Here is a 16,067-nt window from a genome sequence, read left to right on the forward strand (position 1 = left end):
ACAAAAGTCAAGATAACTCTCTTTTTCTTGAATCAAAATTGTCAAAGATGGTAAAAAGGAAGTGTGACTACCGTAAAAGTCAAGATGATAAAATATAAAAAATGAAGGACAAACCTTTACTACTAGGCCAAGTCTTACTTGCTAATTGAACAATTTTTTTGGAAACCCATGGTAAAATGAATTTTTTCAGGGCAACGCTCACACATGGCCAACTCACCCAGATGCTCAACAAGCTCCAAACTCCTTCCCCCAACAATATTGAAATTTTTTGCTTTCATCAAATTTTGAACATTGGTTTCCCATGTGAAAAATAAGAAGCCATAGTGCCATACCATTGAACTCGAGGATCATTAGTAATTAAACAGAAAATGTATCTAGGTTACAAGTAACAAAACAACCAAATACTTACAACTTTAGAGCATATACAATGGTTGAACTCTTGGAAGTTTATGAGGAGAGAGAGGGAAAAAGTAATAATAAAAAATAGGAGAGAGAGTACAAAGAGGAGAGAGAAGAAGATAAACTGGGCATTGGGATGGACCGTCCATCCCAAAAACTTGTCAGCCAAATCTATATAAAGGTGGACATGTGGCAAGAATACATTAAGTTAGATAATTTAGTTTTGATTTTTGGGGGTATGGTAAATAGTAGGAGAGAGAGTTTAATGATCTTTTAAATTAGTCTAACCATTAGGAGTAAAAAAATAAGGATTTTTGGGTAAGTTGGGCATAAATAAGGTGAAGGAAAAAGGAAGTAATAAAACAATTAGTTACCCCTAATTAGTCTAACGGTCTAACATTGGTTTTGCACTTTTGCTACTCCCTCCATCTCAAGATATAGTTTCTATTTCTATAATATTTTTACTAATGTATACAAAAAAACATATTCATGAGAAATCTTGTTAGATTCGTCTCAATATGTAAATTCGTAATATCAACTTTTTATATTTTTATTAACAAGAAATAAAAGATATCGCAGGTCAAAGTTACGTGTTAGAGACTATACAAAATAAAATGAGAACTATATTTTGGGACGGAGGCTGTACAAGTTAAGGAGGGAGAGTACTGAGCTTCCCCGAGAAGCTAAATAGAAAGCTTACAAAAGAAGCAAGAGATTACCTTAAAATATAACGTAAAGATTTTGCAAGATACTGAGTTGACAACTCAAAGACCTTTTATCACAGTTGTAAGACTACTACTACTACTAGTCCTAGATAGCGGGAAAAAAATAACACCAACACATCATATTCATACTCCAACTTCTAACACACCCACCCCCTTATAAATACTCACATTTCAAACACCACTAAACTCATCTCTCTCTCATTACTCTCCTCAAACCCTACTTTCTCTCTCATCATCACCATCATCATCAGTTCATCATCATCATCATCAGTTCATTATCATCATCGTCATCACTCATCAGTTCATTATCATCATCTATGATCTATGGCGGCAGTAGCAGCGCAAGAAGTTGTATTGTCGGAGAAAGTAGAGGAATTACTTGACGCAATTTGTCGTCAGAAATCGAAACCTCCGGCGGACGCAGTTGCGAGACGATATCTTTCCGAAATAGGCGAGATAGAGTCATTGAACATTCTAGATATCATCTATAAGTCTACTAAAGTTGCAAATTTAAGCGCATTTATTGTTCATATGGTGAAGCTCAAATCTCGCTCCTCTCTCTCTCCTCGCTCTCCGATCGTCGCTCCTTCCACTAATACTCCTCAACGACAAGGTTTATATTTATAATTACGACTGCATTTTTATTTAGATTATGCTATTCATAATTAGAGAGAATCTTTTATGTCGTAGTAATCTTGCGACGTCTGATTGGTATCACAAAAGTGCATTGGCAAACACGCACATTTAAGACAGACGTTTCAAAATAGTTGCTCTATTTGACATTTAATCACTATTCATTAATAACTTTAACAAACTTATATTCAGGTGAAATTTTGTTAAATTTGTATTAATACGAGGATTTCAAATAACAACTTTTTATAATTTTTTTTTACATATATGCAACTATTTACGGAGGAAGTACTTAGTAGTATTTTAGCGACGAAATTGGTGTTATGAGATGGACTGGTTTCTGTGTTCGCTTAATTGTGTACTATCATGGAAAATTATGCAGATTATTTGTGAAATTTTGATCATATGGTTTGTCCGAGAAGAATAGAGAATATGAATATTGGATTAATTTTTATGTTTAAGCTGATATCATTCTTATGTATCTTTGATTTTATGTTTAACAATTACGACTGTATATTAAATTTGATTTAATTGCAGTAAAATAATAGTAAATTAGTGGCGTTTTAGTTACAAATGTGTCATTCTGAAATGAAGTGGCAATTTCTGCTTTTGTTTATGTTTACGATCATGGAAAATTATGGATTTTTCTGCGAAATTCTGATCATATGGTTTGTCTGAAAAGAGAAGAGATTAAGAATATTTGACTAATTTAAGTTAGCTGCTAAGATCTTACTGAAAACCTCTAGTAAATGAAACTGAAATGATGTGTTTTTTTTTGTATAGCAATTGTGTTACTAGGTTTTAGAACGGATTTCGATGAAGTTGAATCCTTAGTTAGTTTTGCTCAATTAATTTTGACAAAAGATTTGATGAAGAATTGCATAACTTTCTCTGTGTGAATGTTAAAAAATTTGACATATGAAAGACTTGAATTTCTAGGGGATACATCTGGTGCTAATAAACGGATGAAGACTTCTGACTGCACTGGTATGTGATATCATTAATCAGAATTTGTTTTGTTACCACCTATATTTCCTCATTGCTTTTGAAGACTGAATTTGATATGTTGTTTATATGATGTGATTAATAGCAAGGCGGGTGTGTATCTTCGACTCACCGCCTAAGGCTGAAGAGAAAGTTGATCTGCCTAAGGATAACGGTGTTTTAGAAGCACTTGAGAAACTTGAATTCCGAAAGGCTTTCTTAATCTTGAATTATATTGGGTGGTAATGTCCAATTCTATCTCTCTGTTGTTGATTTGACCTTGAATGTCAAGAATTGAGGGTGGTTATTGTGTAGTTCCAAGCTGGAGGATTATGTTTCTGCTGCTCAAATTCAAAGTTATCATGGACTTAGAATGTGGGAATTTGAAACCCAAATTTGGAATGATTTTGGCAGAGGGAATTGCCAGGAAAAGGAGCGTGTTAAGGTAATTGTATGCTTCAGATTCTTATCTTTTCTAATTTGTCATGTGAGTTTGGGTATGATAAGGCTGATATAATTGTGAGTGAAATGACTTGCCACAAAACTTTATGCTTGTGGTGATATTATAACTGAACAATTCAACACATGGAAAAAAATGTAACTCTGCCTCCATACGGAATTTTGGGTGAAACAATGCGATTGTTTCTGAAGTTAATGTATACACTACTTGTGGAATTGTGTTTAGTGTGTAATTGTAGTTGGAACACATCCAATGCTTGCTCTATTAGTCTATTACCATGTTTCCCTCACACCTCAAGCAGAAGCTCATAGCTTACTCTGTATCTCATGACCATTTCTTGTGTGCTTGTGTATTACAGCTTCCGGATGGGGCAACTGGAGAAAGCTACTACTACCATTGTCATGTAAATGCAAAAGGAACTTGTCGCTTCAAGGTTCATACTTTTGCTTTGTTTTAGTTCTTGGTGGAGATTATGATGCATTCCTTTCGTACTGTGGTTGTTTTGTATGTATGCCACTGCTGCATGGGCAAATTTGTAGACGAAGTCTTCATTTGTCTGCTTTTTTTGACTTCATAAAATGATCCTACTCTATTTTCCTCCTTGTGGACTATGAACAACAGATTTTGTTTGTTGTTGACATGGAAATCCTTTGGGGGTTGAGAAATATATAGGACACCGTAACTAATAGGAAACATTTGGAAGATAACGATTCATGTGAGAAGCTGTAAATGATGTGTCTTATACACCCTGTGTTATCATAGTATATTTGTTCCACTTGAACTTTTAGGTTTGCCAATATGTAAATTTCACTATAAATATCTATGACTATCTCTTAGTGAAACTTACAAAACTTATCATTTTGAAATTATACATTAAGACAAATCCATAACATTGTACACAATTTTTTTTGCTATTACTTCCTCCCCTCCACTCCTATTGCACCATTTTTCATTTCGGAAAGTTTCATATTGATTGCATCATTACCTTATTTGGTAATGTGTTTCTCTATCTCTCTCCTAACACATAGATCCTTTCAGTTCTCTTTTTAGCTCTTTTTTTTTTCTCTCCTCATCACATGAAGTCCTCAATATTTGTACAAAACCCCTATGATGCATTTCTAATGGAACGAAGAGAAAGTATATATTAGTAGAACATTAAAGTCAAAGTGTACTGAACGGAAATCTTAGACCATAAAATAAGAGACAATGAAGATGAATTTGAATGATGGAGATGGAAATTTATAGAAATATAAAGATAGTTGTCAAGTTTTCACTTGACTTGACTTGAACGGAAATCTTAGACCATATTATCCCTTTCCCTAAACCAATATATTTGACAAAGTATGATATGTAAAAAGTGCAAAATCAAACCACAAAAATTAAAAAAACGAAGGGGTATTGCTTAGCAGTTCATCCATTTTAGAAGTTATTCTTTGTATTTGTAACTATTTAGAAGTTTCTAAGTCTTTTAACTTCTTGATGCAGGGTCCATATCTGAACAAGGCAGCTACTCTCTTGCAGAAAACTGTTGGAGATGAAAATGTACTCATAGTAAAGTTTATGGAGCTAGGAGAAGAGAACATGAGTGCAGATTCTAAAATGCAGTGTCCTGTGTTTAATAAGGTTGCTGAAGAAGGAATCTTTGTCGGTAGCAAGCGCTATCGGTTCTTTGGTGAGTTTTCTTTTTTGGAGTTTCACTAGAAAACTTGGGATGCATAAAACCTAGTAGCTATTCAAATGTTTTTACTTGGAGTCTCGTGTTGACTTGGGTGCTAATCCAAAAGATAGCAATAAATGACGAAGCTATAGATTTACAACAGATTATAGCGGAAGATGAAGGACAAGAGTTCATAGTTAGTTAGTTACTAAAAGATGAAGACTAAATCATCTTCTAAAACTCTTTGTTCTTCCAATGTTCTAGAACTTCTAGCTGACCGTAATTTGGATCTGTAAGACCGTAACCCAATTAGGAGATTTGAGATCAAGAGATAGACTCATGTAACTATGGTTGATGATTCAAGTACGTGCTAGTTTCGCTTAATATGCAAGAAGTATATGTATTTCACTTATATGGTTAGAATATTTTTCCAACAATGCTGTTTGATACTAGCTCTGTTATAAATTACTCACACAAGTTAAAGGAAATCATGGTAATCTAGATAGGTGTAAATGGGTTCGTAAATGTTCCAAAGTCTTCTTAGATAAAGTCAGATGTATAAGATAGACCGTAAAGTTCTACTCTTCTCTGATCTTAGTAAGATTTTTCAAATGATTTACTAGTCATGTGAGGAAATCATGAAATTCGTTAGTCTGAATGTGGGATTTATCAGGTAACAACTGTGCTGACAATCTTTATTGTCTATATATCATTTACTTAGGATGTTGTCTTTTGTATGTGAACTGGCATGGGACATTATGAGTTCAACCTTGAATCATATTGTGAAATTAAATCTCTTCATTGCTTCCCTAACTATTTTTCCTAATTAGTTTTTAAGGATGGCGGAAAAGAGGAAAAAAAGAAAGACCCAACTTCTAGTCCAGTTAAATGCTATTTTGTTTGTATGGAGGGGTTCGCAAGTCTTTTAGGGAAGCCACCTCATCTTGTGAAAGATATGTCAGTTCAGGATGCGAGAGGCTTGTTTATGCATATACACAAGGCTACTAGCCTGTCTAATTACATGGCCAGGTATTAGAACTCAGTTAGAACTAATATGTGAGCCAATTATTAATTCATGCGCTCATTGGCTCCTATGCATGCTTCAGGTTCTCTCTTATATTGTCAAAAACCATTACTTTGGAGCTGAATTTTGATGATCTTCATGTTGAAGTCATTGACGACGAACCTTGTCGGGTAAAGCATCTGCTTTTTCCTAACTGTTTGATGCATGGTAAAATCGCCAGGTAAAGCATCTGCTTCCTTTTTGGCAGGATGAAGATGGTAATATTGTCTATGATAGAGATGGGAAGGCTATGATTCTTACCGATGGAACTGGTTTTATCTCCGAAGATCTTGCTTTGAAGTGTCCTCATGATTGCTATAATGGTTTTGTGAATAGTGAAGAGAATATTCAGGTTTGTAGTGCTTGCTAAAGTTCACTTTTTGTTCATTTTATTGGACAATCATATAGTCCTCCAGTCCACTAAACCTTTGAATTATTAATGCCTAATTGTGTCATTTTGATGGGATTGTGTTTGTTGTAGGTTCTTTTGAACTTTTCAACATTTTTCTTGAGGGTCATGGGTGATTTTATATTTGGCCAAATTGCCATGTCGAGTAAATGATAATGGTTAGATTTGTAGCGAACTCTAATGACATTCATTCCACACTATATGTACTTGGGGACCATTAGCTTGGTCATGCCGAGAGTATACAATTGCATATGGTATGTTTGTTTGAAACATGTGCGCTATCTATAGTATTAGCTAGTTAGTTTTAGATAGTTTTCTTCCTTCTAAAGCTGCCCTGCCCAAACAGGGTTCATATTGGGTGATTATTGTCTCTTCCTAGTTCTAACATTCCCTCCGTTTCTTAATACATTTCCTATATCTTTTGGGTACATAGTTTTATAAACAGAAACAAGGAGAGAGGAAATAGAATAAAACACGAGAGAAAATATATCATGATAAGTGGACACAATCAAGGAAATGGAAAAAATGGGAAATGTATGTGGGTATAGAAGCAGTAAATTGAATTGTTCATATTGCTTAGTGGTCCCTAGACGCTTGCTGGGAGTGTCATGTATAACAGCTCTTCACCTGAGCTCTTGGTTTCCGCTCGATGCTCGCTACAAAATCATGTGGGTTCTTGTGACTAAACCAAGTGAACGCTGCAGACAAAATGATAGAATTGTTAAATGATATTTGTCCGGGCCTGTAAACTTCGAACTTTTATTCCTGTCCGGCGAGCATGTTTTCTCCCCCAACCTCCCACCAAATGATTTGGTGTGCTAGGAATTTGAACAAATAGGCTAAGGTTATAATTTAAAATTTTAGATACATGATCTAATGACATTTGACCAACGGACCTTCTTGTCGTTGGTCTCTTAGTTTTATTTTAGACATGGGTCCCAATAAGAGACTTAGGTTATCAGAAGAGAAAATTCATTGGTAGGTAAGTATCCAATTTGTGTGATTGTGCAACGTGCTGGTGAAGCCAATGCTAAAACTTCGTCATTGGTGTATTATGTATTGTGGTTGATTAATGACAATTTTGATATAATACGATCATTCTCTTTTGTCCTTTACGTATAGCTGCAATTTTTTTAAAAAAAAATTAGGAGGAATTTTTTGTATATTTTTCCTGCATTTTGATGTTCATTACATGATATTGTTTAAATTCAGGTCCTGGAGGGATCTTTAGAAGACTTTCAAAATTCAGACGTTTCAGGACTAATCAAGTTGAAATCACTCCCTGTTCGAGGGGTGCCGGTACTTCCATCTTCAAAAATCTTGGAATCTATGGATTTGTGACAAATTCTATGTCACTTTATCCTTTGGCATTGATATGATGTTTTGTTGACTGTTGTCCCGAAATTTTCCAGCCTTTGCTGATACAGTTTCGCATGTTCCACAAAGGTCGAGCTATAAAGGGAACTGTTCTTGTGAACAGAAAGGTATATCTATCTACTCCCCCCTTTTTACTTTTTTGAGGAGGGGGCAGGGATGTTCTCTTAGCATTTTAGAGGCCGCATTCTCACGATTCGGAAGGGATAGTATGTCTTTAGGTCTATCTCTTCGCCTGAGTTGATTGGAGGTTATTCTCCCTGTGCTGCCAACCTGCTAGTGGTTGCTATGCTTTTTTCTTCCTCTGCTGCTGCTTTAGTTAGAGTTGCTCAAACTTCCAGCAGCTAGCTGTTAGATTCTTCCTGAAGGATGAATATTAAAGAAATATAGTACTATATTTGGTTGTTTCTTGAAAATGTTTTGATCATGAGTGTTGTTTGTAATAAGTCCAACTAAAATTGGTGAGTAACTTTATGTGCTATTCTACCTAGTTTAACATATTTTGTTCTTCTGACTTGTGGACCTGTGACTAATACGAGTACTCTCTATTTGTTTTTTGTTAATACATTTTATCTTTATATTTCTCCCTTTAACTGCAGCTTCCTCCAAATACTATAGTAGTTCGACGATCAATGTTAAAAATTGATCTCGATGAAAAACTTTCAGGGGCTCCAACAGTAAACTCATTTGAGGTTGTAGCAACCAGGTAACTTGGTGCTTGATATATTAGGATTGCTGCTTCCCAATCTTCAAGTTAATTGCTTAAGTGCTAATTTGAAGTCTTGTTTGGTAATCCTTTTATCTTTCTTTATGGTATTATGTATAGCAAAATCATCCAAATTTTAAGGACAAACTGCAGCTATGTAATCCCCTCCAAGATACCACCGAATCACCAATTCTCATTTGGAGATAGCAAGAAACAATTTTTTTTGTATTGTTGTCTTCTCCAGCATTGTTCGTCCCTTTATAGTTTTATGTATTAGCATCTCATTATGAACCTATATAGATAATTAATAATGAAGAATCGATGTTACCTTGGAGGTCACTAGCAGCCTGGGAAAATCTGATTGGGCTGTACTTCCATTTTGCCTTTTTTGCCTAAGAAAATTTGATTGGGCCCTCAACATTTAATGAGGGGAGCATGTGCTAGCTTCTGTAGGAAAAATGTGCGATTTATTTCTTTCATGAAGGAACCTGAAGTCTTTTCTTTTTAGACTTGCACATTTTGATTTTGATTCCAAAGTCCGTGGTGTCCATAATGTGATAATGGTCATCTCTGTTTTTCTTGCTTTCTAATCTAATTCATGCCAAATTAATGACTTAACTCCTTTATACTGCTTTTATTATCAAGCAGGTTATCCCTTGTTGATGACACTATTATTATCACCAAAACAATGTCAATATTGGTTTATATCTTGTAGATTTGTAGAAATGCAATTATAGGTGCATCTGTGTTTTTTAATATTTTCACGACACAAAGGGATGCATGAATGCTCCCGTTTGCTTTTTCTGATGCACATTGGACATGACGTGGATGGTGGGAGTATGATATTTTATGTGGCTGAACGCAAGTCAGAATGATGTGTCCTGTCCAGCTTAACATGAATTAAGATTGGTTGCTACAGTGTTCCCTTTTTTGGCACCTACGACTTCTTTGTGGGCGCATGTTGAATACTTCCTCCGTTTTCAAATACATGAAACATTTGCACAGTAACCAGTCTAACCACTATCCATCTTAATGCATACTCTCATGACATCAACTTTTTTATAATTTTCACTTGTATATAACTGAAGATAGTAAGGAACAATGTAGAGGAACAAAGTAGTGCAATGGGTAGCGTATAGGCTGGAAATGTTGTGCACATATTTAGAAATGGAGGAAGTGTTTAAATGCGTCGCAGCCTCACAGGTGACTTAACATGCAAGACGATGACTTGCTCGTCTATTTTTTCGCCTCCTCTCCATGTGCCCTATTGGGTTTGGAAACCCAAAATAATCTTATCTCCCCTCATGCTTAATATCTTCAAATCACCAATGAGAATTTCTCGTAGAGTTTAAATGTCTGATTGTGTAGTTATGTTATAATTTCTCCTCTTAATAGATGTTTAATATTGGTGATTGTTTTATATATCTCTAGCAATAAACCAAAGGTTGCCAGTTTATCGAAGAATTTGATTGCACTTCTTCACTATGGAGGGGTGCCTAGCAGTGTGTTTCTGGTTATGTTAAGGGATGCTCTTTCAAAACCTTTGGCTCCTCTATATAGAACAAAAGCAGCACTAAGAGGTAATGTTGTAGAGTCTTATCCATTTGCACTATTACAGCTTTTTTTAACCTTCTTTCAGTCAATTTTTTCTATTGATAGTAGATCATTACTATTATTAATCAAAGAACTTAAATGTGTGGCGATATCCAATTTTATGGAATTAATTGTTTCTGACAATGTCCCAGGAGTCTAGTACAGCTGGTAACAATTTAAGCTCTCTCATCCCCTTTAATTAATTCTGCAGTTGCTGTTAATTGGGATTTCACTGATGAGTACATTGTCACAAGGATGGTTGCATCTGGAATACCTCTAGATGAGCCTTATCTTCAACACCGTTTAGCTGAAATTGCAAAGGAGGAAATGAAGTGCCTTAAAGTTGGCAGACTTCTTGTTGATGACAGTTACTATGTAATGGGAACAGCTGATCCCACTCAGACTCTGAATAGCGGTGAAGTTTGCATAATTCTGTATGTCCCTTTATTTTGAACGCCTTTTTTTCTATCTATACCTAGTAGTTGTGTGCTTGAAACTTATCATATATATTTACATGTTTCTCTAGTTGTAAAGTAGAAGTTTGATGCATTTATTTGTGTGTGACATAGACAGTCTCAAAACGTGTTATGCTAGCAAGGCATCCCTTATGTTCCTTAAGCAAGTATATTTCGAATGTATGAAATGCATCCTCTCACTCGGTTTTTTTTTTTTCTCATATAGGGACCAGGGACAACTTTCTGGGCCAGTTTTAGTCTATAGAAATCCAGGCACTCACCCTGGGGATATACATGTTTTAAATGCAAGATATGTTGAGGCTTTGAAGGACTTTGTGGGGAGCTCTAAATATGGAATATTTTTTCCTTCAAAGGGGGCAAGGTCAACAGGAGATGAAATTGCTGGTGGTGATTATGATGGAGATACGTACTGGGTCTCCACAAATTCTGAGGTCGGTACTTGTATTCTGTTCCTCTTATTTTGTTATTTTTATTTGGTCTTCCCCCATGAGTAGTAAATTTTGTGATAGTTGCTCAGATTTCAGAGGGAGATCTTCTGTTGCTTGTGTGTCAACTTGTTTCTCGTATCTCAGTCTGAACTTCTTGCAGTGAACTTCGTTACAGATGCTATATTTCACTTGCTCTTTTTCAATTTTCTCACAATTCCTGTCTTATTTCAAGCAAAATTTCAGAGAGTGATCCTTTAGTGAATGTTGCATATTAAAGTTGTGCAGATTCATAGTTAAGGAGATGACAAATAAATGTAGTTCAACCTCTGCGAGAAATATAGTTCTCTGAACTATTCAGGATAATATTAAATTCTATGACGAGGTGAAGACAATATTTTTGTGGTAATTGATACAGAAACAACAATGCTTAGGAAAGAATTATGTCTTACCATTGCTGATAAATCTTCTATTTCACCAATGTGGCCCTATCTTTGATTAAAATAGATAAAATTGTATTTTAGTTCATTAGGGTAGGCCTCTTATGAGTTGTGAGAGTGGATATATCGTTTGCCTTTTCTGCCCCTTTGTGTTCCTTTGGAATGTGAATTGATATACTGTTATTACCACGTTGACCAAGTCGTGTTTTTCTTTTTCTTCATATTTTTTTTTAATGGTCAGAAATAGGTGTATCTTTCTTTTGTTTTCAGCTTCTGAAGTACTTCAAACCAAGTGAACCTTGGAATTGTGGGAGTTGTGCCATGAATGCGAACAAGCAAACAAGTCTGCCTCCTGCCGCGGCATTGGAGCGGGAACTTTTTCGTTTATACTTGACTACTAGCTTTCAGCCAAGGTTTGTACCAAAGCCGTCGGAGCTACATTTATTTTTTGTGATAGTCATTAACTTTGCATTTAATCTTATTTTTTGCATTTAATAGGAAGTTTTAAACGTACTGGACATTGTTGGTGTGATGAACATAAAATGTCTATCTGGCATAGGGTAATATTCGAAGTTGACAGTGTGTTGCATAGCACAATATGAGACCTTGGATGTGTACAATTCATTATTGAATGGTGTTCCTAATGTTTATGTGTAAGAAGAAAGAAGTTGTTTCCTTTTGCTTTATTCAATGCAAAGATCTTTCTCTTTTCCTTGCATTAGGTGATTCGGATGCATGTCATGCTCGTAGAATGTTATTAAGAATCTATAATATATTTCAATGAAAGTGTCCAATGTTAACCAACCAAGCATGTCTGGGCCTTGATGGAGTATCGGTATGGTTGCATGATTTTTGTTGAAAGAGGATTTTTCTACTCCTCCATGCCTAAGGTATGAATATGAAAATCTAGCTGAACACTAATTGAGGATCCCTGTTTCAGTAAGGCTATGGGTAAAGCAGCTGATAGCTGGCTCGTGTATATGGATCGGATGCTGACACTGGGAGATGACTGTGCAGATGAGAAAGCTACTCTGAGGCAAAAAATTGATCAGTTGATTGACATATACTATGATGCACTCGATGCACCAAAAAAGGGAAAAAAGGTTGGATTTCTCAACATTAGTGATAGAATATAAAGCCAATCTTGGGGCTTCGACCAAAATCTTAAGTTGATGGATTGAAACCCCAAGATTGGCTATATATTCAGCCTTTGGGAGCATTACTACTGTTCAATTATTGAATCTGAGATTTAAAGTGATGTTCCTGCTTTGAAAGCAACTTCAATTTCCTAAAGTTGACTTGTGTAATTAGGTCTTTTAGATTGCTGATCTATGAAAGGACCTCTATATTTCATTTCTGCACATGATTGGTACACCTGACCGTAGCTTACAGGGGTTGTTAAGATGGGTCGAGTTTACATGCTTAATTCTAAGTGGTCTTTTCATGTGCTCTGTAACTAGTGAAATTGGACTCTGTCAGGGAGTGATAATTTTGTTTGTCAGACAACGCAATACTTGAATGCTAGGGGTTGTCGGCTTCTTGTATCGAGCTTCTATTTTGTCATTTTGTGTTCTAGCTAATCCATAGGGTTGTGAGCCTGGACACCACTTGCTACTAGTCTGCCTTCCTTCATCCTTGTCTTAGTCTTGATCTGCATGGTTAAAGTGTCATACTGCTATCATGGTCAGACTGCATACTGCAAATTCTAGGAAAGGGTGTGCAAAAACATTTTCGACTATTTCAGTTGTAAAAGGCTTGGTGAACATTGGATGAGTGAGTTTAAATTTTTTTTACTTGAGTGACAAGGTGATGAGCAGTCTTCGTGTGGGCTTCCAAGCAATAATCTTGTTTTAATTTTGGTCGCCTGATGACTTTGAAGTTTGAACAATTACCTTCTGCAATCTTATGGACAATCCTTTTAGATGAATGTTGAGTATAGGTGATTGAAAAACCTGCTGAGTAGTGCCTGATCTAGCTACTTACGCGATAATTCAATTTGCTAAACCCATAGTGTATCGGGCTCTATAATTTAATTTGTAATGATTTTGTACACTTCTTGTTTCTGTCTATTTTGTTTGTCAATCAGTGGTTGTGACAGAGGGCAGCTATGTTTACTGGCTATCTTGCTACTTACGCAATATGCACCTAATAGTTAACGGTTTACCACGTGAAGTTAGATTAGTTGAAATGAATGCTTATACAGTGTTCATTACATATGATTGTAGTGTTTCTTCAAGTTATCTAATTTTACGTGTCTCTGGTGTCAGCTTTTGTTCACATGTTTAATGACCTGTATCTGTAGGTTATAGTTCCAGACGGACTGATTCCCAATAGATATCCCCATCATATGGAAAGAGGAGAGCATTGCACCTACAAATCGAAGTCTATATTGGGTGAAATTTATGACATAGTGGATCAATATAGTGCTCGAATTAAGTGTGAGCCCCTTCTTTTATTGGTTCCATCTTCTTTTCTGCTTTATATTCGTAAGATGCAGTATAATGCAATGAAATGTTATTGCCAGTGCAAGTTTGTCAGCAAAGTTACCGAATTTCACTACTTCTGCTCCTTTCGAGTGAAGCATTGCACCTTACCAAGCAGCATCGTTTTTGTATTAGAAGGAAAAGAGCAATTCTGGTCTATAATAGAGATTGTCATAGCGTAGTCCTGTCCTTGGAAGTCTGCGCTAATTGAACTAAAGAGTGCAGTATGGATGATAATTGTGTTCAATGTTTATTTTTGCTTGCCAGTTTGGAAACTGGAGTACTTTGAAGCTGAAATTCCAGAGGACCGCCTAGTTTTATGGGGGAAACTTTACGACGAGTACAGAAAAGATATGTCAAGTGCTCTTGGTGAATCTAGAAGCCCAGCTGCAGTTTATGAGAAATATCGGAAGGTTGTCTGTGAACTCTATTTCCTTATTTTTATGCTTATGTTTTGCTATAGAAATCCACTATGATCAGGTATCTGTTCTTACATGTCAATATGAATAACTTTTAGAAACTCTACGGCGGTGTTGGTGAACTGGACATGAGCGAAAAAGTTTGGGAAGAGATTCGTCTTGAGGCTTTAGCAATATATCATATATGCTATGACTATGCAGAAAAGTTTGACGACCTAAATAAATGTGGTTTTGCTTGGAAAGTAGCAGGAGATGCCTTGTGGAAAATAGTTCTGCAGCGTAAAGGTGAAAAACCTATATTGTTTGCTCCATCAGTTATCTGCCAGATGACACGTTAAAAACAGTGCAGTTCTACTAGAAAGTAAAGTATTATATATGTAAGTTAATGTATGAACTATGAACTAAGTTTATCAGTTTGATTTCGGAGTAGCTTTTATCAAGTTTGTACTAATGATCGATTCCTCTGCCCTTTCTATCTGCTCGTTTGCAATCATATAGTGGTATATGCTAGAAACTCTCGAGTTGCTGGGAATTATATTAAAAATGGACGATGCGATTAGCAGTGGCGCAGTTGGTGGTTGACCGGGAGCAAGATGGAATGTAGGGATGGGGAATAGCGGTAGTTAGCATGTAGACGATGGTAGGAGAGGACCTGTGGTGGTTGGGAAGATATGAGGTTAAAATGAACATGTTTGGTGTGGAGATAATTTTGTACTTCTTATTGTCATATGAGTCTTAAGTTAATAAGAATGCGGCTCATAAAATTCAACGCACCACTCATATTGTATTAGAGATCTTTTATCGAACTTGTGTAATTTGTTTGTTTATATTTTATAATATAGATTTTGTATGATGAAGTAACTTGTATTAGAAAATGCAACTGTTGTGGATAGGTGTTAGGGAGCCTAGCAGGCTTGCAAATTATTAGAGCTCGGCTCGAAATTTTCGATAGTCGAGCATAAAAAAAGTTCGATTAGAAAAGTTTGTGAGTAGGCTTGAATTATGTTTTTCTTATACGATTTTTTATATTATACAATTTAAATAAAAATTATATTTGAATTATGCACAATACTTGTGAAAAAACTCAAAATTTGTAGTCTAAATTTATTTATAGAATATATGTAATACAACTTTTAACTCAAGTTGAGTTTTAAGGTAAATTGAACTAGAATATATAAACTCGAAAAAGCTTGAGACTTGCCTCGAGTTCGAGTAAACTTTTTATGAGGCGAGCCGAGCAACCCTAAATATTTGCTCCTAGAAGAGCTTCCCTTTCTCTCTCTCGAGTTTGTAAAAGGGTGATTCAAGTTATAAAAATATGTATATTGTAAATTTTTTTATAAAAAATATAGAACATTTAAGGTATTTTAAGTGAAAATCAAACCTCTCAACAGATACCTTACGTTATATAATAAAGATGAAATATACAATTTTCTAGGAAGTTGAATTTAGTTGACAGAAAAATGGAAAATTACACTTTTAATAAAGCTACAATCCATTTTCCATAAAATGAAGTAAGTTGCTCACCTTAATACTCTATAAAATGAATTAACTTCTCATGTTTAACCACATAAAATTTCCCGCTGCCTATAAAATGCGAAAATAAACATTTTTTTGTAGAAACGTTTATTTCCTATGATAAACCACACAAGTATCTTTGTACAAGTTTTTGTAGATGATTTTCTGCAAGATGTACTAACCTTGACAGAGCTTGATGGTTGATTGGCTTATTCGTATAAGCCACAAAAGGTAGTACAAAATACAAAAAAGGAGAAAGGGAATTCATACTTATGAGTTATGACCTTCTTTCACAATACCTCAAGC

General features: G+C 35.4%; 1 protein-coding gene across 2 annotated transcripts; it reads left to right on the top strand.

Annotated features, from left to right (window-relative positions):
• Window positions 1–1,228: 1,228 nt before the first annotated feature.
• Window positions 1,229–15,100, top strand: LOC104902283 (probable RNA-dependent RNA polymerase 3). Of its 2 annotated transcripts, XM_010690004.4 has the most exons (21): window positions 1,229–1,737; window positions 2,694–2,741; window positions 2,845–2,980; window positions 3,054–3,183; window positions 3,557–3,631; window positions 4,684–4,870; window positions 5,686–5,884; window positions 5,962–6,049; window positions 6,127–6,270; window positions 7,540–7,626; window positions 7,740–7,811; window positions 8,301–8,407; window positions 9,839–9,987; window positions 10,212–10,434; window positions 10,682–10,907; window positions 11,612–11,754; window positions 12,282–12,444; window positions 13,644–13,779; window positions 14,092–14,237; window positions 14,342–14,620; window positions 14,742–15,100. In XM_010690004.4, exons 1-20 carry the CDS (start codon window positions 1,449–1,451, stop codon window positions 14,579–14,581), a joined length of 2,988 nt encoding a protein of 995 aa, XP_010688306.1. In that variant the 5' UTR covers window positions 1,229–1,448; the 3' UTR covers window positions 14,582–14,620; window positions 14,742–15,100. The 2 variants fall into 2 exon arrangements, with proteins under 2 accessions (XP_010688306.1, XP_010688305.1); XM_010690003.4 differs by having other exon boundaries at window positions 14,342–15,100.
• The last annotated feature ends 967 nt before the right edge of the window (window positions 15,101–16,067 follow it).

Source organism: Beta vulgaris, chromosome 8, assembly GCF_026745355.1.
Source record: "Beta vulgaris subsp. vulgaris cultivar EL10 chromosome 8, EL10.2, whole genome shotgun sequence".
NCBI classification, from domain to species: Eukaryota; Viridiplantae; Streptophyta; class Magnoliopsida; order Caryophyllales; family Amaranthaceae; genus Beta; species Beta vulgaris.

What these genes read in the sequence shown, in the direction of transcription:
- LOC104902283 (XM_010690003.4), top strand. Translation starts at nt 1,449, where the DNA reads ATGGCGGCAGTAGCAGCGCAAGAAGTTGTATTGTCGGAGAAAGTAGAG. An exon ending in ATAGTGAAGAGAATATTCAG is followed by an intron (nt 6,271 to 7,539) that starts GTTTGTAGTGCT and finishes GTTTAAATTCAG; the next exon opens with GTCCTGGAGGGATCTTTAGA. An exon ending in GGGTCTCCACAAATTCTGAG is followed by an intron (nt 10,908 to 11,611) that starts GTCGGTACTTGT and finishes TTTTGTTTTCAG; the next exon opens with CTTCTGAAGTACTTCAAACC.